General features: G+C 42.0%; 1 protein-coding gene across 1 annotated transcript; it reads right to left on the bottom strand.

The window, feature by feature from the left end:
* Positions 1 to 1,006: 1,006 nt before the first annotated feature.
* Positions 1,007 to 24,419, bottom strand: PWP2 (PWP2 small subunit processome component). The gene is made up of 21 exons (XM_066620034.1): positions 24,347 to 24,419; positions 22,485 to 22,597; positions 21,516 to 21,610; positions 21,096 to 21,195; positions 20,581 to 20,724; positions 19,671 to 19,806; positions 18,663 to 18,889; positions 16,966 to 17,109; positions 15,856 to 15,926; positions 14,761 to 14,897; positions 13,398 to 13,546; positions 12,861 to 13,008; positions 11,481 to 11,631; positions 10,597 to 10,777; positions 8,133 to 8,280; positions 6,870 to 6,975; positions 6,143 to 6,208; positions 5,628 to 5,846; positions 4,885 to 5,035; positions 4,504 to 4,578; positions 1,007 to 3,582 (listed from the first exon to the last, which is right to left on the bottom strand). Exons 1-21 carry the CDS (start codon positions 24,362 to 24,364, stop codon positions 3,438 to 3,440), a joined length of 2,724 nt encoding a protein of 907 aa, XP_066476131.1. The 5' UTR covers positions 24,365 to 24,419; the 3' UTR covers positions 1,007 to 3,437.
* Positions 24,420 to 24,905: the final 486 nt, after the last annotated feature.

Below are 24,905 nucleotides of genomic sequence, written 5' to 3'. Positions count from 1 at the left end.
CAAGGAAAATGTATTGAGCCCTAGGGAAAACACAAAACTGAGCCACATGTGCGTATTTACTTGTGAATAGGCATTGGCAACCACACATTGGCTTATATCAAAGGCTAGGCAAAGGGGAATGCAAGGCCACCAGAACTGTCCTGATCCAATGAACATGGACCTCACCAAACGCTCCAGAAGAATGTACCCCCCCCTCACACTGTAAAAAAAAGGTAAAAATGGAGGCTTAAGCAGCTGATAAAGAGTTTTCTTTTTTAAGAAAAGCTAGGTGGGTCCCAACAGAATGTCGTTTGAAAAAGTGGGTCTGGGTACTAAAAAGTTTGGGAACCACTGATCTACACTGTATTGTTTATTTCCAAGTTTCACAAAACATACACTTTGTACAGTAGACAGTTACCTTCTATTCTTCCCCAAGACATGAGAGTTATTCATCTAGCCCTAAAGGGATACACAAAATGCAAACAGATTATGAACTAGTTTACAGTGCTTAATGAGCCTTGTGGAACAATTACAGCTATTTGCTAACCCTATGAGCTGTGCTTGTCAAATGCATTGTACAGGAAAGCATTAGTTGACTGTCATGGGAAATGTTTGTGGAGTGGTACTTGCCTAGTATTTAACAAAACCATTTTAAACATTGTAGGGCTGGGCAGCCAGCCAATGACAGAGAAAGGGTGGGGAGCTATTGAGGAGAAAAAGCAAAGGAAGATAATTGTGAAGAATGCCCAACGCATTTCAACCATGATCTTCCCCAGTCTTACTCTGGCACTGCTTGATCAGCTTTGAGAAATCCTCTTCAACTGTGGTCATTTAAGGACATTTAATATGCCCTTGGCTTTGGTCTACAGACCTTCTTTAAAAATATCCTCCCCTACTTAACCAGTAATTCCCATAATCCTGTTTGGGGCCTCTTCAATAATATGCCAACAAACTGCATAATAATTCAGCACAAGTGAGAACTGACAGTTTTCAAGCATTTTTATTTTTATAAAAACAAGTATGCTACGTTATACAAAGTTGTCTGCCTGGAGAGAAGAGGTGGTGCAGAGCCTTTACATGTTCTACCTCTGTACAGGGAACAGGAAGTCGAGTATCCTATTGCCTGGTATTGAAAAATTTTGCCACATTAACTCAAACCTGCACAGACTGGAGTTCAAACTCAAATGGCTCCCAGTCCACCCAACTTTTTAAAACTTAGACATAGACCAAGAGAGCACACCTGAATCCATCTTTCAACTTCTCTTTTGGTTACCTGAAAGCACATACAGTCAGCCCTGTATATTTGCAGATTCAGGACTGTGGGTCAAACCTGTGGGGTTGGCCCAGCCTGAGAGACACGAGTGGGCAGAGGCCACATTCCTGTCTCTCATCCTCTTGCTCCTCTCTCTAGTCCCCACCATGCTTCTCTTTCACTCTGCTCTCTCCTTTCCCACTGCCCTTCCCATCACCTGTCCTTTTCCTTCCTTTTGAATTCTCCCACGTTCTTGCCCCTTCCTTGGAATTGGTGACAGCTGATGAACTGCTGGTGTTCCACCTTCTGGGGTTGCTTGGTGATGACATCATCACCTAGCACAAGTCTGTGAAGCTACAACCCTCACTGGATCCCTGTGACACTGGCACCAGCCTGGAGGGTGTTCTGAGGCCCCTGGAGATGGAGCGCAGCTTCAGTTGCCACTGGAGGATTAAAGGTCCCAAGACCTGCAGATTTATCTACGGGCTTCATTATCCATGGGGTTTCTGGAATGGAACCACTGTAGATAACGTGGAACAGCTGTATAGCAAAACATTTACTGCAATACAAGCTGCTGCTCAGTTCTCAGTGTGCTGACCACATGAAAAGTAGCCTCACACTGCCTGTTCAGAACTCCAAAGGCTCCCCCCTCCAAACAGACCAAGAAAGCTGGAAGGGATTGAAGTCATATATCCAGACAAGAATGATACACTTGCTGGCCTTCTTCCTTTTGTTTATCTCTAGTTATCTCTGTCTATAGCAGTTATTCTTCTCTAGAAGCTTTGAAAGGAGGAGCAAGAATACTAACCTGGTACTGGAGAACAACACCTAAAACTAAAGAAGAGAAGAAGGAAACCAGTCAGCAGTGACTCCTGTTTTCTTTGGGGAAATTCAGTCAGCATGGAGCTTTCAAAGTTCTGAACATGCAGTGAGCAACTGCCTTTCACAAAGTTGATGTGAAAAGTTGGTGGCAAAATTAAATATCCATTTCCCTCTTTTGCTTACCAAGTTATATAACCATTAGAGGCATGTTTCAAAAGCAAAATGCTGATAATATTTTTATTTCCCCAAACATATTCCAAGTCACTCCCCCAACCACTTTCTCACAACACCATTCCCTTACACTTTACAGTAAAGCATTATATCCATCATGAGAATATTTGTTTCTCATGATCTGGCATCTGGATTTTGAGTACTGCTGTTTCCAATATAGATTTTTTTCAAGCACTACTAGGGTCACTAACCCAATGATCCACAATGGGGTGCCATCACAAACACCCCTTAGGGCCCAATCCTGTCCAACATTCCAGTGTCAATGCAGCCTCAAGGTAAAGGAGCAAATGTTACTTGAGGAGGCCTCATCTCTCTCCCTCCGCCGCCCAGCTCAGGATGCAGAACATGCCCTGTTGGCACAGCTGCATCAATGCTGGAAAGTTGGATAGGACTAGGCCCTTAACTATATGGGTGCTCTCCATGGAGACTGAATGAATCTCCATAACATTGGGACACAGAGTCTTAAAAATTAATCTTATACCTATGCAGTGTTATATTAATCCTAGTTTTAACTTCTCATAATGTACTAATAGTTTAATTGTCACAATAGTGACATTATAGCAAGGTTTAGGCATTCTTCTATATAATTTCAAAACATGTACACATTTTGTTGAAAGTCAAAGAAAAAATCATGGCTGGGATCCAACTCCCCCACCTATTATATAAGCAGAAAATACTTCCACATGCACATGAACGGCAGGGGGAACAAGCAATTTTCTGTCCAATTGTGCAGACTTCTATCCCCAAAGTGCTGCTCCGCTAGGCATCTGGATTTTATAGGGGCATGAAGAGGGCTTGCTGCTAGAATGAGGGGCATAAACATTCCTCTGCAGGATTGGATGACTGCCAGCAGTTGTTGCATCCTCCCCTCCACCCACCCCCAAATACTCTGGCACTCATTTGTTTGGCAGATCAATACAAGAATTATCTTCCCAGAAATGTGGTAGCATTAGGAACCTATGCGAGTTTTATTGTTCTGCTGCTGTTCTGCAGAGGTCAATGATTATAATTTGAACAGCAGTTGCTGAATATCTATGTCATCTGTACAAAATAAGCCACTATGAGGGCTGTTCAGTTTTCAGTGAATACCACTGTTTAAATGTTGTAGTAATTAAAAAAAAATTTCAAAAACAGAAAAATAAATAAGTAGTTTTCATGAAAGCACAGTTGATTCTTCCATAGATTCATTACTGGAGTCTGGCATATCTTCATCCTCAGATTCTTCTGCTGTACGTTTCACACCATGTTGTTGTGAAATGGCCAGAATGTATTTCATGTTATAACAATTCCAGTCACAACTGTAGAAACAAAAAGTATTGGGAAAAGCAGTTCAAATTGCACCTTGCCTATTTGCATTAAAAATACAGCGTTAGTCTGCTGTAACAAAAACAACATCCTGTAAACAAGGCTCCACAAGCTCCTCTTGGCTTACTAGACAAACATTTGTTTACCAACACCTCCCCACTCCCACGCATATTCCAAATTGCTTCCCAAATACCTCCCCACACTGTCTCCAAGGCACAGTCCTAAACCTCCGTTCCAGATTCTAGTAAATTGCAATTTGTGATTCATTTCAGTGGCAATATATTAAAAATGTATTTCAGCTGATGAAGAGTGCTGTTCCCTTTCTGCTGAGCAAGTGCAGTCTGTCCCTCCTCATACACAGTTGAGAAAGGCTTACAAAATGGATGGCAATGCTTCTCCACAAGCCTGATTCCATGCACAATAAATGTAGTTCTCATCCCCCCCAACTCTTGCTCAGCATCTCTTCACGATTAAAATATTGCTTTTCCCCTCTGATGGTTCCAACTGACAACGTGAAGCAAATACATGTTGAACAGGACCTTTCTTCTTAGTTTTTTTCTGCAAATATTTGCAAGATCTTCTGATGTGAATAGTTGAAAAAGGAGCATGCCTCTATGTTTTCAGACACCATCAGCACCCTTCTGACACTGACATTTTACATAAAGTAACACAGAGAGGAGAGTGAGTGACTGGGGGACTTGCCAGAAAGGAAGACAAAAAAAGCACACAAGGCTCAGTGTTAAGTCAAATTCTCCTTCATCAGTAATATACCCTACTGGATGGGAAAAAAGAAAGAGCATTGGCACTGAGAAATGCAGTGATGCTGCTCATCAGTATTTCTATCAGAGTTATTATTCCTTTCTGTAAGGAAGGAAAATGGTTTAAAGTAGAATACACTGAAGCAAAATACATACAGTTTGGAAACATCTTCAAAATGACGCTGAATGCTTTTCTGGAGAAACTGAATGATAGGCAGCAGCTTCTCAGATCTGCAAAGGCACAAAGCTTAAATGTCAGAATTTGAATAAGCATTCTGTACAATCTAAAAAACAGATTTATAGTGCAATCCATTCCATTCATAATTACTTGGAAATAAGTTCCACTGCGTTCAATGGGACTACTCCCAGAAAAACATGAATAGGATTGCAGCTTAAATTACTAATTTTTATTCTCAATACTTCAGCCTGCTCGAGAGGCTTCACAGGCTGGACAATGGATTGCAAAAATAATAATAATATTTTTAAGCAGTAGTTACAGTAGTGCACAAGAACTTCAAGAGCCTCACAATTACCAACCTTGTTTTTAGCTTGCATCCATGCAACATGAGCAACTTTTTAGTCCAAATGAGGTAGAATTCCAAGTGACGAGATTTCTCCAAGGAAGAGGCTAAAAATTCTAGCACTTTTTCTACATATAGTTCTGGGAGTGATGAGCAGATTACATCAACTATTTAAAAAAAAAGAAAAGAAAGAGTTGCTATTGGTTAAAATCAGAGGAGCAAAAAATATACCACAAAGAAGGGATCATTGTCACAGATTATAAATAACTCTTCACTAAAGCTCTGCAGTTCCAAATTCAGGGTTTTTTTTTTAAAGGATATTAAGGAAATCTAAATAAATGGTGTCCCATTTTATGTGAGACAATGCATTTACCCATTCTCTTTGTTCCTGTGACAGTTACCGATTAACCACCCACCACGTTGGTTAAACCACTGGGGACCATGTCCTTTATCTTCTTTCCAACTCACACACACACTTCTGCAAAACCTTGTTGATACCCTCGATCTCCAAGAAACCTGACCTCTCCAGGAAACCTGACCTTCTTCCCCCCTCAGCCATGAAGCTTCTTGGGTGACTTGGGCCAGTCACTTTCTCTCAGCCTCACCTACCTCACAGGGTCGTCGTGAGGACAAAAGGAGGGGAGCAGCTATGCATACCAACCTGAGCTCTTTGGGGGAAGGGCGGTATGAAAATGTGAAAAATAAAATAATAATTATGACTTTAGACTGGCAACACTTTAAAGCAACTGTCCTGCTTACTTTCATTGTACGGAACAGTTTCCAAGACCTCCTGAGTCAGTTTTTTCTCATTGAGTCGAAAAGCCATGACAATAGCCTTGGTGTACTCCTTCTGCCGCAGTACTTTGCGAACATTGCTAGGAGTGATGTCAATGTCCAGATCAAATGGATCAAAGACTAGGCCAGCATCTAAAGAGTAGATGAGAAGGCCTTCTGTAGTGGTTGCTGCCCAGCTTCTACCTACAAGGAAAGTATTGGTTGTATTAGTTTTAAAATGCACAAGAATGGGGAGTGAGCAAGAAAGCATATTGGAGATTAATGCAAGACAACTTTCCATTTAAATGTTATAAAGCACATGGTTTGATATCACAGAATAGATAATCAGCAATCATATTTTACAAGAATATCAATAGGTAAGAAATGACTAGTAATTTAATTATGGTTAAAGCATAGTGTATTAAGTGTGGATTAACAGAGCCAATTTATTCCATTTAAAACCACCACTAAGCAGTCTGGTTCATTCTTAAATCACCCACCAGTAGGAGAGAAGCGGAGACAAGTCACTCTAATCTCTGGTTTAAAGTGTCGAGAACTCATGTCACCTGAAACAAAGTGAAAAGATTCGATGTGCTTGCTGCATTTAATAGCAAACCAACCTGACATGACAAATTAACTCCCACAGAGTCAGCAATAATAAATGTGACAAAGATAGCATGTGAAGGCAAATTTCATTGTATTTCAAATATGAAAAATCAATCCTTTTTAAACAGTTACAAATTCTGAGAGAAAATCCCATCCACTGTTGATCAAGGTAAAATGTAGTTAATTCTGCTGTTGAAACTTAATTCACTATGAAGAATACTGAGTCAGTCAATATCTAGGAAACAGAGTATTCCTCATAATAACACAGATCATCCACTACGTCAAAGGTCCCATATTCATTCAGTGAAAGCTTCTTGTTCAAATACAGAAGGCAGAAAGCTTCGGAGGGAGGAACAAAAAAGACAGAAGGAAAAGAATAGTGTGGTCAACTTCATAGAACAGTGCCAGAACTGAAAATGCTGCTTGCCAGTATAGCGCATCATGTGCAGAATCATCATTATGACCTGGAAGCAACAAAATATGCAACATCACAATTTTGAAAGAATAACTTTCAAGTGCCCATGATCTGGAGCAAGTATTCTCATGTGGGTTTCACTCTACAACCTATGGCCAGACATAATACAATGGGCGGGTTTCCTAGCTTAAAGGTTTGATAGATACCTCTTTTAACCCCTGGAAGAGGGATGGCAACACCATCATCCCTATTTTCTTCATCTATTAATGCCATGCTGCCAAACTCAGTCATTTTCCTGCGATCCAAGTATTCCTGTAAAGACAAGCACAGGTGCTTCACTACAGCGCTGATCACCTTCAAGTAGAAGAAGCACAAATTTGGAGTAGGTGCACAGAATTTCTGTCTTGTACCAGAATATTTAATGAATGGTGGTTGCTTGACCTTTGCCTCTTTCAATCCAATCTACATACCACTCATGGACAAAAGCAACGCAGTCCAGTTCCCAGCTCCAATCAGCCCACTTACCTCCTCTTGATTTGAACTTAGAAATTCCCAGGTCCAAAAACCAACAACAATTATTGCTCAGCTCACCTTCTCTTGCAAGCAGAACCCATCAGAGGAACAGATTCCCTGCCTTAGACCCAGAAGGGGCAGCAGTAATCAGACCCTACAGACTACAGTCCCCACACCTGTATCGGAAGAGCTCAAGTGTTTTATTGCCCCTTTTTTCGTAAGACCTAAAAAGAGTAATGTGAACTCAACAGCATCATGGGCCAAAGACTGAATTCATTGTTTACTTGCTTATACGACTAGATGCAGTACAAAAGTACTTTCATCTTAAGAGTTTATTCAGGGTACCCTTTTATCCAAACCCAGTAATAATAATAAAAAATAATAAAAAATAAATAAATAACTTTATTTTTACCCAAAGAGACTCAAGGCAGCTTACAACAGGTTATAACAGATTAAAAACATAATTTAAAAACAGATAAAAGCATATTAACACATATCATAAAAACAGTAGTCAGACAAAAAGTAGTAAAAAGGTAAAAAGAGCATAGAGCAGCAAGTCATAAAAGAATAAGGCCTGTAAAAAATTAAAAGATGTTAAAAAGGCCGAGAACTCAGAAGGCTTGTTTAAACAGAAGGGTCTTCAGGCCTCGCCGAAAAGTCTCAAGAGAGGGAGCCATTCTTAAGTCAAGGGGAAGGGAATTCCATAGCGGTGCCACTACTGAGAAGGTCCTATTTCTAGCTGCCACCCCACGTACCTCCCTAGGTGGCGGCACTTGTAAAAAGGCCTTCTCTGATGACCTAAGAGGACGAGCCAGATTGTATGGAAGTAGGCGATCTCTAAGATACCCTGGCCCAGAGCAGTATAGCGCTTTAAAGGTCAAAACCAGCACCTTGAATTGGGCCCAGTAAAAAAGAGTAATTGCTAACACATGGCAAAACAGAAATCAATCACTAACCTCCATTGCATCCAAGGACAGATTGCAAGATATTTCAAATTTCTTCATGAGAATCTGTTCTTTGACATTATAAATACAGACAAATTTTGACAGCCCTCCTGCCAGAATGGACTGCCCATCAGCTGAGTAACACAGAGTGGTAAAAGATCTGGAAAAAAACCCAATGTGTAAATGAGTAATTTTATTGTCCTTTCGCATGTCCTACCACTGGCTGAATAAGGTAGTGGAAATGAGGGAAAGTATTTTCTCAATGGCAGCAGCCAGAGTGAGGAATTATCTTGCCCTTTCGATAATGTCCGGAGCCATTTAAAAAATTGCTGTTTCGACAAGCTTTTAGTTGCCTTCTATGTGGAATTTTGGCATACTACCCTTCTGGAATACTGACTTTGCTATTGATTTTATTTTCACAGATTTGGTATTATGTTGTAAATTTTGTACTTATTTTAAGTTATTTTAAATTGTTGTAAACTGCCTTGAGTACTCTTTTTTGAACTGAAAAGTGAGATAGAAATCCTTAAGTAAGTTTTCAGGACTTGCACACAGCTTAAACCTCTCTTCCATGTAATTGCTCTGAAGTACAGGTGCAGCCTATTTATCCACGGATATTTTATCTGCAGATTTGTCTCAATGCAAAGGAGGTGGGGGTACTGAAAGTCACACACACCTTTGCCCTGTGCTGGTGTCTCGCTCCATTTTTCCAGGCAGCCCAAAATACTGCAAAAAGGCTCTGCCTCGCCCAGGCAGGGAAATAGCCCTGGAAGAGGTTCCCCTTGCAAAGGAATAGTAACATTCCTGGAGCCCCTAAGCCAGCAAAGAGGCTGAAGAGGGGGGCGGAAAACCCTGTGTAACCAGAATATGTGCAGCAAGGTGGAGCGCTCTCTCACTCACACACACGCAGGGGCAGGTGTGGTAGCAACAGAGGGGATTGCTTTAAAAAACCCAGGGAGTGCTTGCCAAATTCCCTCCCCCCAGGCTATCACCAACACAAGCAAGCTTTCCCACCAAGCAAAGCATGAGATATAGCTTACAATCCTCTCCACACTTTCCTGGGAGTAAGCCCCACTGACCCGAATGGGGCTTACTTCTGAGTAGAAACACATAGGGCTGGACTCTTAAAAGCTCAGCTTTCATTCCAAATGTGAAAGAAGCCCAGCAGCTGGCAATGGGGAGGGCTGAGTATGGACAGGGAGGAGAGGGGACTTAATTGAATGGGACTTACTTCTGAGTAGAAATGCATAGGGCTGGACTCAAAAGCTCAGCTTTCATTCCAACTGTGAAACAAGCCGGGCAGCTGGCAACGGGAGGGCTGAGTACGGAAGGGAGGGGATTGATAACAGCTGCCTTAGTTGCCTTCCATCCAGAAGTGTCAGGCTGCAGCGAATTTGTGTAACTCTATGGCATTCAGCACAGTGCGTTTTTTGTTAATCGCGCCGAGTCACAGAATGGAACTAACGCGGATAAATAGGCTCCACCTGTAACTACAACTATCCTTGAATACAGACAAGGCACAATAAACAATTAGCTTCAAATTAAACATTTTCCACAGTTTTTAGAGCAAGAGAGCAAACATGTCAGCAATTCTTTCACTGTCAAGACCACACAGAGCAAGATGCTATGGCTGATCAATGATTATAAATAATTATATCTTTACCATTTGTCTGACACAATGCTCCTGGTAGTGCTGGGGAAGGCTCCAGAGGCAGCCTACCAGGTTGGCAATCCACTCTATTGCCCTCCACAGGCCTCAGAATAGCCTGCAGAAGCCTCCAGAAGTGACTTACAGTTTTCTGAGGCAACTTGAGGTTTGCCTCTGAAAATCAGAAGTCGCTTTTGGAGGCATCTACGGACCATTCTGAGGCCTACAGAGGCTGACAGAGTGGGTCGCTAGCCCGGCACAACTTGGAAGGCGTCTCCGGGGTCTCCCAATGAGGCCACTGCATTGCCTATCTCCTTTCAAAATTGCTCTGATTTGGAGCCAAAAACCAGCAAGGGCAGGTAGGAGGGCTCAGCCATGAGCCACCGCACATGGGCTCACAACCCATCAGTGGACCATGACCCACACTTTGGGAAACCCTGTTCCACAGGAACCAGCAATACTAAAATTGATTAAAAGTGGCAACAACTCATAAGTGATTGGAGCTTTGACCAGTGTGGGCATCTTGTTTAGACAAAAGTATCAAACCAAATATTTATACAATTTCATATTCAAACATTTCTCTACAACCAAGATACGCACATTTGATTTTCAAAATCAAGCAGTCAAGCTTCTCAATTACAAGCTGGTGAGAAACACAAAGAAGTCTTAAGGCCATACTGTAATATACAAGCTTCCCACACCTAGGTTAAAAAAACCTAATAAAATCTGTGTCCACAAGGGAATAGATTTCAATACTCAAATTAAAACAGATGTTAAATTCATACCAATAAAGTTGGTCTCATAAATAGTCATAAATATTCAACCTACTTTCCCTTAGCAGATTGCTTGGCTGTTATTTTGTCCAGCTCTTTTCTCCCCATCTGTAGGTCATGTCTTCCCACAATTGACCCAGTCTGAAATGCATTTTCATGATCCCAGAAAGTTATCTGTCCATCCAGGGAAGCAACTGCAAGCTCTTTGCCATCCGGGCGAAAAGCAACAACAAGCACTGGAAAAGACTTGTTCAGTGAGTGATTCAGTTTTAAGGAAATGTCCTGTTAGTATTTCAGCCACACTGCCCTTAATTCCAAACACACAAGAAGACTCTCAGAAAACCGATTCAATATTTCCATAATCACCGAAGCGAATTTTCATCATTTTAACATACAAAACACAACTTACAAAATTTCAACAGGCCTATATGTTAGAGGGAGGAGACTAACTGAACATTAACAGGTCCTGTGCTTCCACTGCTAATAAAGAAAAACAAAGGTATTGGGCGGGGGTGTGGGGGGCATGGAGAACCATGCATAAATGAACCCATGGATACCAAATCTGCAGATATGGGGAGACGCTTGTGCAACTATTTGACTCTGGCATCTTCTCTTAATATGATTGTATGCCATTTCAGGCTGAAAAGCAGTATCGATGTTTCACAATAAATGTCAGAGTGCATCACTTTGCATTTCCTTATTTTTACTACGATTCACAATCTGATAAGTACAGTTCAGTTCAGACTAGCTATTAAAAATCTATTCACAGAGCAGGAGTTGTATCAAATACAAACTTCCCTCCTAGTAACTGCTTTCAGAAGTAGAAGTTTCTGAGAAATCAACGCTGCAGTCAGTGACGCAATCCTGTAATCACGGCAATCATCACATGAACAACATGGCTGTCTAAATTCACTCATAAGAGATTTCAAAGGGATTTACCATCTGAGTTCAGTGGCAGCGTTTCCTTGGTCCTCCAGCTATCCAACATATCCCACAATCTGACTGTCTTATCCCAAGAGGCACTTGCTAGGACACACTTCATTGGGTTAAAACTCAGACTGCTGATAGGGCCTTCATGGCCAGCCAAGACCTAATGAAGGAGAAGTACATATAAAAAAAAAGTGGAAATCATGAGAATTGCTTGTTCTTCATATGCTCTTATAACAAAACATAACTGTATGCATACAAGTGATTCAAAGAGAAGCTTCCTATTAGATCAGCCATTTTCAACCTTTTTCAGCTTGCAGCACACTGACAAGGCACTAAAATTGTCAAGGCACACTACCAGTTTTTTACTTACATTAAATTACTACATTACAATTAATCTTGAATTAATAAAATTAATATAATTAAATCATTACAGGACAAAAAAATTGATAAGAAGCATCGAGAGGGAAGTGTATGTGGTTTCTGAAAAGGAGGAAAAATCCTATGTTCAAATTCTTATCAAAAGTGCCAGAAAGTGTTGGCAAGGACAGGGCAGGTTGATCACATAGTGGAGAAATGCAGGTGAGGGGCAGTGAGGAGACATGATTGAAACAAGTGCAGGATTAAACTGGGGATGGGGGAGAGAGAAGAGAGAGAATGTGATGCAGTGATTCTGTATCTTTGGAAGGTGCAGACAAGTGAGGGGAGGGACAGTAAGAGAGTTGCTAACTGTGATTGTGAGATTGGGGGGGGGGAATATGCCTGGGGAAGGGGGTGGGGGAGAAAAGGAGAGGGAAGTGCCAATTGCCAGCTTGTGTATTTGAGAAAAAAGAGTGCAACCAAAAGCCCAATCCTATGCATGCCTGCTCAGAAGTAAGCCCCATTATAGTCAATGGGGCTTACTCCCAGGAATGTGTGGATGCGATAGCACCCCCAGAGCCCAATCCTATGCATGCCTGCTCAGAAGTAAGTCCCATTATAGTCAATGGGGCTTACTCCCAGGTAAGTGTGGATGGGACAGCACCCCCAGAGCCCAATCCTGTGCATGCCTGCTCAGAAGTAAGCCCCATTATAGGGCAGGAGGTCTGGTCTAGAGGGTAGAGCCTCCATTTGCCTGAAGATAACATCCGAAGGTCGCCAGTTCGCGGCCACCGGCACCGTGCGACCTTGAAGCAGCTGACAAAGTGTTTGCTAATTCCTAAGAGAAACTGAGAAGTAGACAATTCACCATTTCCAATCATGAAGAATTAGTTCAATGAGAGTTTGTTTTTATAAAAAAGGGATATTTAAAACTATACAAGTAAATGGTCTCTCCCCAAAGGATAAAGTTGGCCTCAGCAGAATCATTTCAAAATATGTTGAAACAGCAACAAAAGAATGTCTGTAACTTACATCTAAGAGTCGTCCGCTCTGCACTGACCACACAAATATTTCAAAGGAGTCCTGAGAACCAGCTGAAATAATCTCACCACTGGAATCCACAGCCAAGCAAGAGAACTGTGTTGGTCGCGGGGAAGTGAAAGTGCGGAAATTTCGGTATCTGTTTAAAATATGCAGACACACAATTTAAGAACAAACTTCCACCTTTAGATATTTTTCTAGGTAACACACAATGTTACAAAAATGAAACATCACATCTGCATATTCCATTTGGTTTAAAAGTTTATTTCTACAAGCAGAATCAAGCGTTCATTCTCCATGGGGCATGACTTTAATGAAGGACATTTTCAGTTTAGCAAATGCCCACATGGTCTCTTAGATGCTACAAAAATGTAAAATGACTGTACTCCACAAATTCCTGTGCATATAATTTTGCCCTAGTTAACCCAACCGTTAACTGAAGAATATTCTGAAGAATATTTACTTCTAAATCCTCTAATTTCTACTAAACAAAGATAAACAAAGCCAAGCAGTAGAAGGACAATTTACCTATGCAGATCAAAAGCTCGCACTGTTCCATCCAGGGAAGCACTGAAAATGACATAGCCTGAGGCAGTAAACGTTACAGCAGATATGCTGCTAGTATGTTCTGTAAAGGTGACAAAACAGAAGCCACTGCTGGTGTTCCATACCTTCACCTGAAAATGAAACAGAAATAGTTCCATGTACTAAACTTTGAAAGTATTCCCCATCGGGGCCTGACACAGAATTTCATTTCAAGAGGTGACCATCACCCACTGAAATCACATTCCTGTATCTCAGCAGGGATACACTCCCAGGAAAGTTAACTAGAATTGGACAACAAAGAGACTACTGGCAATTTACAACACTAAAATATTTATTGTAGCGTAAGCTTCCATGGACTAGTCTTCAAGGTGTGTGGACATCTTATTTTGCCCTCAATTATTAGGCTGAATTAGAACATAACATGACTAGAGATTAGGGTCAGTGCTACCAGACTAGAACATGATCAGTGTCAGACTAGTGTTAGGCAACTATGCCACTGCTTAGCACTTCATTGCTGGATTAAATGAGTAAGTCCATAAAGGACCATTCATGGAAACAACTTGCTGCATAAAACTGCAGTAGATTGGGGGGGGGGGAGCCCTAGCAACCTGACAGCTCTTTTTTTAGTATTAGATCCTTTTACTGAACATAACATACAGGTTGTGCCTCGGCATCCGTGGGGGTTCCATTCCCAGAACCCATCCATGGGTTCTGGGAACCCATCCATGGGTTCTGGGAACCCATCCATGGGTTCTGGGAACCCATCCATGGGTTCTGGGAACCCATCCATGGGTTCTGGGAAACTCAGGTTAAATGAAATCAATTTTTAAAAAAATATTCCTTTACTCAGTGATTTAAAAATAGCATTGCTTACCATTGTGATGCAGGGGAGTAGCAGCAGGCAGGCAATCAACAGCCTAGTTTCAGTTCACTCCAAGGCAAGCGACCCCTCCCTTTCTCCTGGAAGATTCGACAGATTGCAAAGAGAATGCAAAGCAGAGGTGATAATCACTTCTGCTTTGCACTCATTCCTGTGCATTCAAGAGGGATGGGAGGAATCACTTGCCTGGGAGTGAAACTAAGCTGTTGTAAGCCCCTGGAGAGAGTTTGATTGATCACCTGCCTGCTGCTGCTCTCCTGCATTACAATGGTAAGCAAGACTGAGTAAAGGGACATTTTAAATTAAAGGAAAAATTTAAATCCTTTTAAATTAAAGGATGTTTTTATCATGTTGAGATAAAACTGCAGGTGAAAAATCTGTGGATAATGAGGTTATACCTGTATTCAAGAAAGTGTATGGTTTCACAAAGAATTACAAAGCTTTCACCAAGAACGCCAGACTTACTTTCCCATCTTCCCCACCAGTAACTAAGTACTGTCCATCTGGGGAATATGCAAGGGACACCATACTGTTGAAATGACCTTGCTGCTTCAGGACATAGGACTCACTTTGCCACTCCCACACCAGCAGCTGGCCCAGACCTGCCAACATAATAAAAAGGAAGACTGGAGATACGTGCATACAGTTAAGATTCAAAACGATGAGTTTAAACCAAACAATATTTCTGTTAAAATGTTATGAAAATTCAGTACTCACAGTGATAAAGTGTGTTGTATACAGTATTATATATATGCCCAGTTTAGTGTTTTTGTTTTAAAGCACACCATTTCAAAATCAAAGGGTGAGTCTTTGGTTAACAAGGGCAAGGCACCTTGTTGAATGCAAGCCAGACTGAAGAGTTAAATGCAAGACTTGCTGCTGATCAGGGCTCACAGACTGGACTTGATTGCCAATGGACTTTCCATGTACATAGTGCTGGTTTACATATGCAGTGTGTAAATTCTGCCACTTAAATCTCCTCGGGCTTTCACTTGCCTGTCATCACATTAAGTAAGTAGGCATGCAAATATGAACACACTTTAGCCACTTGCGCAACTGTGCTGACCACTGATGCTCCTTTTCAGAGCTGCCACAATTGCTGCAATCATGCATACAAAGCAATAGTTAGTTGTATCTTTTGCAGGAGGAAAGAAACTTTAAGATATAATCCTATGTTGCCATACCGTGGGTGCAAGCCAGACTGCCTGGGTGCTTTTATATATACACACGCACCCTTGCATTGCAAGGTTTGAGAAAAGAAATTACTAATATATAAATAATATGGTGAGACAGATTATAAAATAATATTTTATTATTAAAAGATAATATTTCAGACAGATTACATTCTAGGGTCTGGAACAAGTTTTGGAGGAAAAAGTTCAGCTAGTTCAGGGGCTAACAAAGACCAAGGGTCGAATGAATCATGACTCAAAAATACTTAGAATTGCCTACTTCTGATAGGATTTAATAATTTTCAAAAGCATTCAATAGACTCCTAAATAAGCGGTGGTATTACATAAAACTAGCCATCACTTAGTTATCTATCCTATAGTTACACACCTGCACATCCAAAGGCAATCCAGTCACCAGTACTATTGATTGAGATTGAAGCAATCCTCTGGTCTGAAATACTAAAAAGAGTCAAGGAATTGATTAACATTGAGATGACAAATTGGGATTCCAGTTTGATATTGTGGTTTGTTCACAAACTGTGGTTAGGACAATCTAACATTCGAGTTTGGATATAACAAATTGGTTTGTTTTAAGCCATTTCTGCCCAAGGTTGCATATATGCAACAGAGGTCAAATGTGTACACCTGTGGGCTGGGCAGAAATGGGATAAACCAAGAACAGTACAAGCTTCTCCCCCTCATGTGTGAAGCGGAGGGAGAAACATGCAAGTCTGAGGCTCCTAAAGCTGAGTTATGGTTTAACTATGGTTATGTGCAATCTCTGAATCCAGCCATCTGAATTCAGTCACAGCTCTGTATGCACACACAAGAATGCATTGCCTCTCACTATTCAGCAAGCCCAGATATGCCTATGAAACAGGTCAAAACCTATAACTGTAACTAGCAGTCTTAGCCATTGCTGTGCAAGTTACAGTCACCAGTTCTGGCCATAACAAGCAGACTGAGTATTTCACAAAAGCCGTATACCATTTTAAAACACCAACTGTAATAAAAACAAATAGGTTACCATTGCTGGATAGGAATCCCACTCAAAAACAAAAATAATTAAACACACCATGAACATGCTTAGTTTTCTTTAATTTCTTATGTAAAGTTTTGCTGATCATGTCAGCAAACAAAATTACCTGTTAAAGTATCTATCATTTTTAGCCTTTTAAAAAAAAGAAAGAATTCCTGCCAAGTCAGGGCCCAAACCTGTCCAACTTTTCAGTCCCAGGGCAGCATCAAAGCAACCCCGAGGTAAGAGAACAAACATTTCCATACCTTGAGGAGGCCTCCATGACTGACCCCCCACAGAAGGATGCAGAGCATGCCCCATTGGTACAGCTACATCAGTGTTGGAAGTTTGGATGCAACCCTCAGTCAGGGTAATCCACTCAAAGCAGGAACGGCTTTTTAAGAAAAAAACTTACGCTGAGTATTTCCTTTAATGCTATTGACAATGCATTTGTTTTCACTAAGCATTATCCATGCTAACCTTAAAGAATGGATGAGGTTGAACTCTGGAAGCTCATGGAGGTGAAAAATTCCAGAAGCAAAGCCAGTGACTAGAAGGTGGATTTTCTTGTGGTAAGCAGCAGCTGTCAAGTTGTTAAAATCTCCTTCTTTGTTGAAGAAATATCTGAGCAAAAGATTACATATGAATAAAAGGAAATCATGAAACATATTACTGACATGCATTTAACACAAGGTACAGTAAAAGTGGCACTATCCAACACATGATAATCTACGAAGCTCTATTAACTGATAATTGGCTAAAAGGCCCACTACACTTTGCTATTCCATTAACCAGCAGCAATTCCACATGGCCATGACAGTGGCTGGAAGAGCTTTGAAGTGGTGGTATTGAGCAGTCATGAGTAACTTTGTTCAGTGTTATTACAAGGAAGGCTTTTGGAGTGAGGGGGTAAGTACATCTTTCAAAAATCTGGAAACCCTTCAGTCCCACAGATTGCAGATACCATATGTTTTACCATTTTTATCATTCAATCATCATAATAAAAAACAACTTGCAAACCAAGATGAAGTAATAACAGTTTAAGGTGCAATGGGGTTCTGGATACAATGAATTAAAAAGCTTGACAATGGCAACTACAAAATAATACAAAAGAAAACCACACTTTTTCAGAGACACTATTTAGATGCCTAAAGAAAAATTATAGTTTCTCTTGTGACCAAATTACTTCTACAAAATACACACACACACACACACACACACACACACACAATCACATATGATGGCACACTGATTATGCAAAAGCATGTCCATAAGACATATCCATAAAACCATAAGCATAAGTGTATGCTTATCCCCTGGAGGCTGGGGACAAGAATAGGCCCTCAGTTTGGTACTTGTCGTAAGAGGTGACTAAGCAGCCACCAGTTAGATGAGGCTCATCAGCCTGGGAAGGCAGCTCATCTGAGAGAAGGAAAACTCTGATCCCAAACCTCCACTGCTTGTGGCTACATCCAGTTATGGAAAAGGCTTCAGGAAACAACCTCAAAGCAAAATCCAGAGCCGGAGTCCCTGAGGCAGTTCATGGCTGTATACAGTCACGCTCTGGCAACTCCTGCGACACTGCTGGAACCAACTGTATTGGCTTCTGCCTTTCCATTGGACCATTTCAGTGACGTGGAGAGGGAGGATTTGCTGCATGGGTAACTGTCTATCCTCCATATCTACATTACCCAGGCTTCGCGCACTGGAGAGGACACTCTGTTCCAGAACCACCATTCAGAGCGCGATACCATAGTCTTCCGAGACTGAAGGATGTCAACATAAGCGTATGCACATAAGCGTGTCCATAAAACCATAAGAATAAAGACAGAGAAGTGTTCCAATTGGTAGCCTAGGAGTCCCATCTTCCCTTCTTACTTGGAATGTGGATGGAAATCGATTACATAAAAGTTGTATTGATAAAAACACTGGCCTCAGGAGCACCTAAGATGTGCTAACGTAGACTACAGCTTTAATTTAGGAGATTAATTATAATGGTTAATTCTCATTCACTGTTATTATGCCCACAATCCTCACATTCAAGATGTGTTGGCAAGGTAACCCATTAGTCTTTGTTTTCAATGGCAAAAAACTAGATAGAAATGTACATTGAGTCTGAATACCGAAGATTACTGCAGCAAACTCCTCTCAGTCACTCTCTATGGAAGATCACCTACTTGGCAGCACACGAGTATCTCACTTTCTTTCCACTCTTTTTTTCATTTGCACTGGTTTCCCCATGGATCTCTTTGCCCTTCTGTGCTTCTGTAAATTCGTCATCTGGGTCTTTTTCAGATTCGCCCCCGTCTTCAGTTGTGTCTTTGGGTAATCTAGGTTTTAAGCCATCTAGACCTGTATCACATTGCCACACACGCAAAGTTCCATCTCGACTGACAGTATATAGCTGGAATACCAACACAGACATAATTACTGTAATCATTACACAAACAGAAGTGGCTTAAACAACAGTTCAAAACATTAAACTTAGTGGGTGCCACACAGCTCTGCTCCATGAGTGGAGCACAGCTCTGCTGTGAGAAGCTCCCTCCATGACCAGGCGTGTTTCACTTTTTGTTATTGCATAATTACTGTACATTTTACCTTGCTCACCCATATCTATCCCCTTTCTCTAGGCTTCTCCTCAGATTCTTTACTCTGCAGGTACCAACTGTCTCGATCAGCCTGAGATGTTCTTCCCTGTTCCCCACACAGGCTCTTTTTCCCATGCAGCTCCATTTACTGGACTGTGCAGACTTGATATCTACATTCCCGCCCCCCAAAATGTCTCCCTAAAATACATATATTCACCCCAGCACATCTCAGTTAAACCCTCCTGTCCTTTTACTTTCCCATCCTCCCTCATGTGCCTTGTCTTCTTAAGACAGTAAATCCATGGGCAAGGACTGTTTTTTAAAACTTCTACATGCTTTTAAGAATTTCAAGCACTTTATAAAGAACTATTTTATTTACAGTACACTGTGTGTCACTTGTGGGCAGTGAACTATAGTCATGAATTAGCTGCTCAGAACATATAATTATCTCTCAGGTGCTACTTTCGCACAACTGTTAAAAGAACCACACAGTAGACAAGCACCTTGATGAGAGGACAAACTGTACAATACCCTTTACAGCCTTACACCCCCCAAAACAAAATTGATGTGAAAAGGTTTTTCAAGAGTACATACATCTAGACTGTTTTCTTCAAAAAAACAGGCGACAACTGTATCCTTATGACCTCCCAGTGCATAATATATCAGGTTGGCCCATCGTTCTGCTCCAAACACCCATGCTGACATATCCTTGCTGCCTATTGCAAAACATCTATAAGAATTAAACACACAATTATGGTTAAAACATTTTTATTCTCTGGTCACCTAAACAAAGGCCAAACGTGGACAGGGAAATATCAACAAGTAGTTGTTTATGAGAATTGTTTCCCAATAACATTCGCCCCCTTCCCCTGGGTAAGGAATCAGGCTCCGCAATGGGATTACTCAAGTCTGCACTGGCTATTTAGCCAGTACAGAACTGGGAGGCCAAACATGGGATTCTGGATCCAGCAGAGCGGAGCTCCACTAGTCTGCACCCCTCCCCCCTGCCCCACCTTCCCCCGCCCCAGAATGCCTCCCCACAACCTGACTAACCTTTCCACTGCCTAGAGCTTGTCCCTTACTCCAAGCGGCGGACCTCTGGCTGGCACTGGCTCAGTGTGGACTGGTGCTGAGCCAGCACCAGCACTGACCTGGAGCTGAGTGTCGCGGGCTTGCCTTACAGCATGTTTGCGACATTCAATGCTGGCAGAGGGCCGCCGCTGATTGTTCAGGATCAGGCCCTTAGTCCTTTACAAAATAATGTATTTACTCTAAACTGCTTGTTATCAATATAATGTTATTTGTTACATCTCTTTTTTAAAAAAAAATAACTACCAATGAATTCACAATTAACTATAGCAAAAAAGTTGACAGACTATATTTTAACAAAAGGCAAAATTTTCAAATCTCTCAGCAGAAGCAAATAGTTCATGTTCCACTGCCTTTCAACTTATTTGCTCATGTTCTCTGATGTTCTGACAAATTTCCTGTGTTAGAAGCTTACTTGGAATCATCAGTCCAGTCAATGCACGTTGTTTCATCATATGCACCATAATAAGTTGTATCAAGGACAAATGCATTAAATTCTCGCTTCTTTCCTGGAGCATGATACATCATAGCAACCTTGTCTTTGGTGACAACAAATTTCCTGTTGCAAAGAAAACAGAGAGTAAACTTATACAGTTCTTCCAAGTATATCATTCGTCAGCAGAGAAAGCAAAGTGAAGCCACACTATGTTACAAGCATTCAGATAATTAAAACTTTGGAGGTTTCTGAAATGGATACATGAATGCCCATAATGAAAGCATTCCACAGTAATTTGTATTATTTTTTCTTTTCTAGAATATACTTTCATATGCTATGGAAACTACTTTGACCAATACATGAATGTGGTCCAGGAAAAGATCTTTCCTGCTATCTCTTTGATTATTTTTCTTTTTTAATAATGTCCTTCTTTTAGACTTTGCTTTCATGACAAACAAAATTTAATTCTGGAACAATGAATTAGAAGTTCTTACTTTCCATTTGGGGAAAAGCTGACACTATGCACAGGTTTCTGAAAGTGAAACTGATGGATCACAGATTTACTGATCAAGCTAACAAGCAAGGCAGCTCCCTCTGTAGAAAAAAGAACAAAGAAATGCTTCAACTGAACTAATCTTAAGACATCCTAAGTACAAAGAACAAGAGTATCTGTCCTAGTTTGAATTCGCAGAATTCTGAGATGCAAAATTAATTTTATTCAAGGAAATCTAATTTGATCAAACAGCAATTTATCATTGTAACTGAAGGCTGTAACTTACATTTATAACAAACACAAATATATTCAATTATTCTTAAAAGGAATCCAATTAGAGTTCCAACAGTATTTCTGCTCTGACAGATTGTTTCATAATTATCATAGTCCTTTTTAACACTTTTAAAAGCAAAACAAATACCTTCATCAACTAGGATAGCAAGATTTCCATCTGGAGAGAGTCCAACACATGCAACATTGTATCGAGTCGCTAGTGGTAATGTTTCAGACTTGTTACTAGGAGGGGAGAGAGAAGACAAATCAATAAGATGGTAAAATCAGTGGCAAAGCAGCAGTCTTACAGTGCAATCCAATATAGGCTTAAACAAGTCTCACTATACTCAATGGGACTTACTCCCAGGGACGTGTGCATAGAATTGTGACCTTAGTTACATAGTTTCATCCAATCCAGCAAGGCTGATCTGCACACGAACAGTGGTACACACATACACACAGGCAATATTCACATTCACTTCCCACGTTAACACACAATGCTTCCTCAACTATATACGTGACTAAATACATACACAGTCAGCTCTGGCAGCACAGATCCCACTTGGAGGGAGAAATGGTAAGAAAAACCCTGACAGATATGATGAAAGATCCATCTAGTTCAATATTCTGTTTCCCACATGGTCAACCAGATGTCCTTGCGAAACCCAGAAGCAAGACATACAGGCAAATTCTTCTTCTTCAAGCCATATTCAGTCGGGTCCAACTTTTGATGATCCTATGGACAAGTGGCGCCAAAGTTTTTGGTCTTGAACCATTTCAGTCTTGAACCCGGCCATGCACACTTGTTAACGCTTGTGTGCATGCCGGTCCCAAGCCCAGAGAAATGGGGAGGGATAGAGAAACACCGGGCAGCGCACTCCGTAAAAAATGTGCCAAGAAAATCCTTTTTTGTACCAAATTCCCCTCTACAGAAGATTAAGAGAGGACAGCTCCCATTTGATAGGCACAGTTTTTAAATATTTCAATCTATCTAGAAGGGGAGAATCAAAATGAGGAAGAAGGGGGAGAACTGCAGCTTATCTCCAGTGATCATGTGACGTCTGAGATAGTTCATGGCTCACTTTAAATGACTAACAACAAGGGGGAAAAAACCTACTTTTTCAAGTCAAAGATAGTAATTCTATTTCCCACAGGACTGATCAGTGAGTTGCCATCAGGAGTGAAATTCAGGTTTCCACGCCGGTAAACTGTGCCCAACAAGTTGGAGAACTAGAAAGAAAAAAGAGGAGATTGCATTACTGAGACCTAACCAGAAAACTGAGATGGTGGACAAAAATGTATTAGCATCTTCCTGAAGGGAGCTTCAAATGCTGGTTTGTGAAGTTACAAGTGTGCACACTCAGGTCTCCAGATATATACAAATGCCAGACAGAACAGTAACATGTATCTGTTGCCCACAGACAGTGTACCTTTGGAAAAATTTCAGAATACTTTCCTGGGAAACAGAGAGATAGGAGAGACTTAAAAGAGCTTAAGAGAGACTTAAATGTAAAGACTGGATGGAAGTTATATTCCCGGTCATAACACAGATCAGGAATCACTGTGGAAAGGCAGGGAGGTAGGTGTGGTAAGCAACTGGTATGGGAAAGTGTATCAAGTAGGCATATATGTCAAATGAGTCCAAAAATAGTAGATTTGATTGTAACCAACAAATTCCTAAAAGTTCCTGGAAGTTTCAGCATATTAGACTCTACAACCATTAACCACCCTCATGACATCTTTAACCCCATCATAGTGGTCAGACTTTAATCAATAATAATAAATAATAATAAATAATAATACATGTATTTATATACCGCTTTTCTTGGTCATGAGATTTCTCCTCAGACTTTATTCAAGGCGGTTTACATGGGCAGGCTGTTTTAAATTCCCATAGGGATTTTTACAATAGAAGAAAGGTTCTATCTTTCAAGAACCACAACATTTCAGAAGGATCTTTTTGATCTGGTATCACATTCTGGCCTCCAGTTTCCTCCCACGCAAGCTGACAAGCAGCTCCTTTATCTCTCGCATGGAGGGCAGCCAAGACGCTTCTTCGCTCACACCAAAGAGCAGGTGGAATAACTTGGCTCAGTTTGTCAGCTGCTTCAAGGTCTCACCATTCACGGTGCCGGTGGCCTCGAACTGGCGACCTGCGGATGTTATCTTCAGGCAAATGGAGGTTCTACCCTCTAGACCAGACCTCCTGCCCACCAATAATCAAGTCTTATCCCATTTCAGAAAAATGGTCAGACTAAGATACAATATTAGCAAATCTCTAGGAAAATTTACCCCAAGGCTGAAGGTCAGCAATCAGTAGCTCTCTGAGCACCTCTGCATCCTTGCTTGCTATACGGATGACAACTTTAAGAGGGCACTCTTGTTTCACCAGTTGCCAACTTTACAGGTGATGATACAACATAAAAGTGTAGTCAGTCTGCTCGCCCACCTCCCTGCCAGGCTGAGTGCTCCACCCCTCCCCCAGCTACGCCACCAGACAGACAACAGGATAAAATAGTGCTAACCCCATGAAGTCAATGTCTGAGTGCTCTTAGCTTTTGCTGTGTTGTGCCCCACATTCTTCTTGGGTGCCCCACATTTTGGGGAGCCTTGGTGCCCCCTCTTGAGGAGAGGACACCTGGCCCCCCTGTACAGCATCCTCCACTATGAAGGCTCTTAAAAGCTTGTGACACTCTCTAAAGCCGGTGTGCTGAGGGGCTCACAGGTGCTGGGGAAGGGTCTGGAAGGGGAGGCGACTCCAGGTCCAAGGCGGGAGGGGCCGGCTGGCCTCTCCAGGCTGAGGGAAGCTTTGGAGGAGGAGGACACCCAGGCCAGCCCTCGCCTGCCAGGCCTCTCAAGGGGTGGACAGAGCAAGGACCGGCTGGAGCAGGCAGGGAGGTGCAGGGAGGGGGGAAGCCCGGACTGAGTTCCACCCCTACCAGGCCGGAGCGTGCCCCACAGCCAGCCCGCCCCCCTTACCTTGTAAGCGAACTTCATCCCTGCCCTACGAGCAGCCTCGTGACAGCCCTGGCGTGGAGAAGCTCATGCACCGGAAGCTGAGAGGGGGCGGAAGTGCTTCCGCGCTCTTCTTCCGGGTCAAAGTGAACAGAGCGCGGCGCGGGCTGTCGGGTTGCTACGGCAACGGGAGGAGGAGACGTTGCTTAGCTCCGCCCAGGAACAGCGGGTGGGGGGAGATGGAGGGCCAGGTGGTGCCCTTCGCTCATGGGAGGGCGAGGCTGCGTGCCCCCCCCCCCAGTGTGGCGACAGCGGGGAGCGAAGGCGGGCGCCGGGGGAGCAGCCACTGGGTTTGAATGGGATCCCAGGTCTACCAGGCAGTCCAGGTTTACTCGCTCACTGAGGCCATAACCTCACCTGGGAGCCCAGGTCAACCCAGCAGGTAGATCTGGGCTCCAAGTCCAGGGAGTGCTCCTGGCCCTTCCTCAGACACAAACACTGGACCCACCCCGCCTATCCTCTCCCACCCCCACCCAGTGACAATCTTATAGAAGCTCGAGATCAGCCGTTTTCCACCTTTTTC

This window comes from Tiliqua scincoides, chromosome 3 (genome assembly GCF_035046505.1).
Source record: "Tiliqua scincoides isolate rTilSci1 chromosome 3, rTilSci1.hap2, whole genome shotgun sequence".
NCBI lineage: Eukaryota > Metazoa > Chordata > Lepidosauria > Squamata > Scincidae > Tiliqua > Tiliqua scincoides.
Note: the sequence above shows the minus strand (reverse complement) of the source record. Positions and strands in the feature narration are given on the sequence as shown.

Coding starts and splice junctions, on each gene's coding strand:
- PWP2 (XM_066620034.1), bottom strand. Junction 18,890..19,670: donor TTGAAGAAAACAGTCTAGAT/GTATGTACTCTT, acceptor TTGGTATTCCAG/CTATATACTGTCAGTCGAGA. Junction 6,976..8,132: donor TGTCCTTGGATGCAATGGAG/GTTAGTGATTGA, acceptor TTGTCTTTACAG/GAATACTTGGATCGCAGGAA.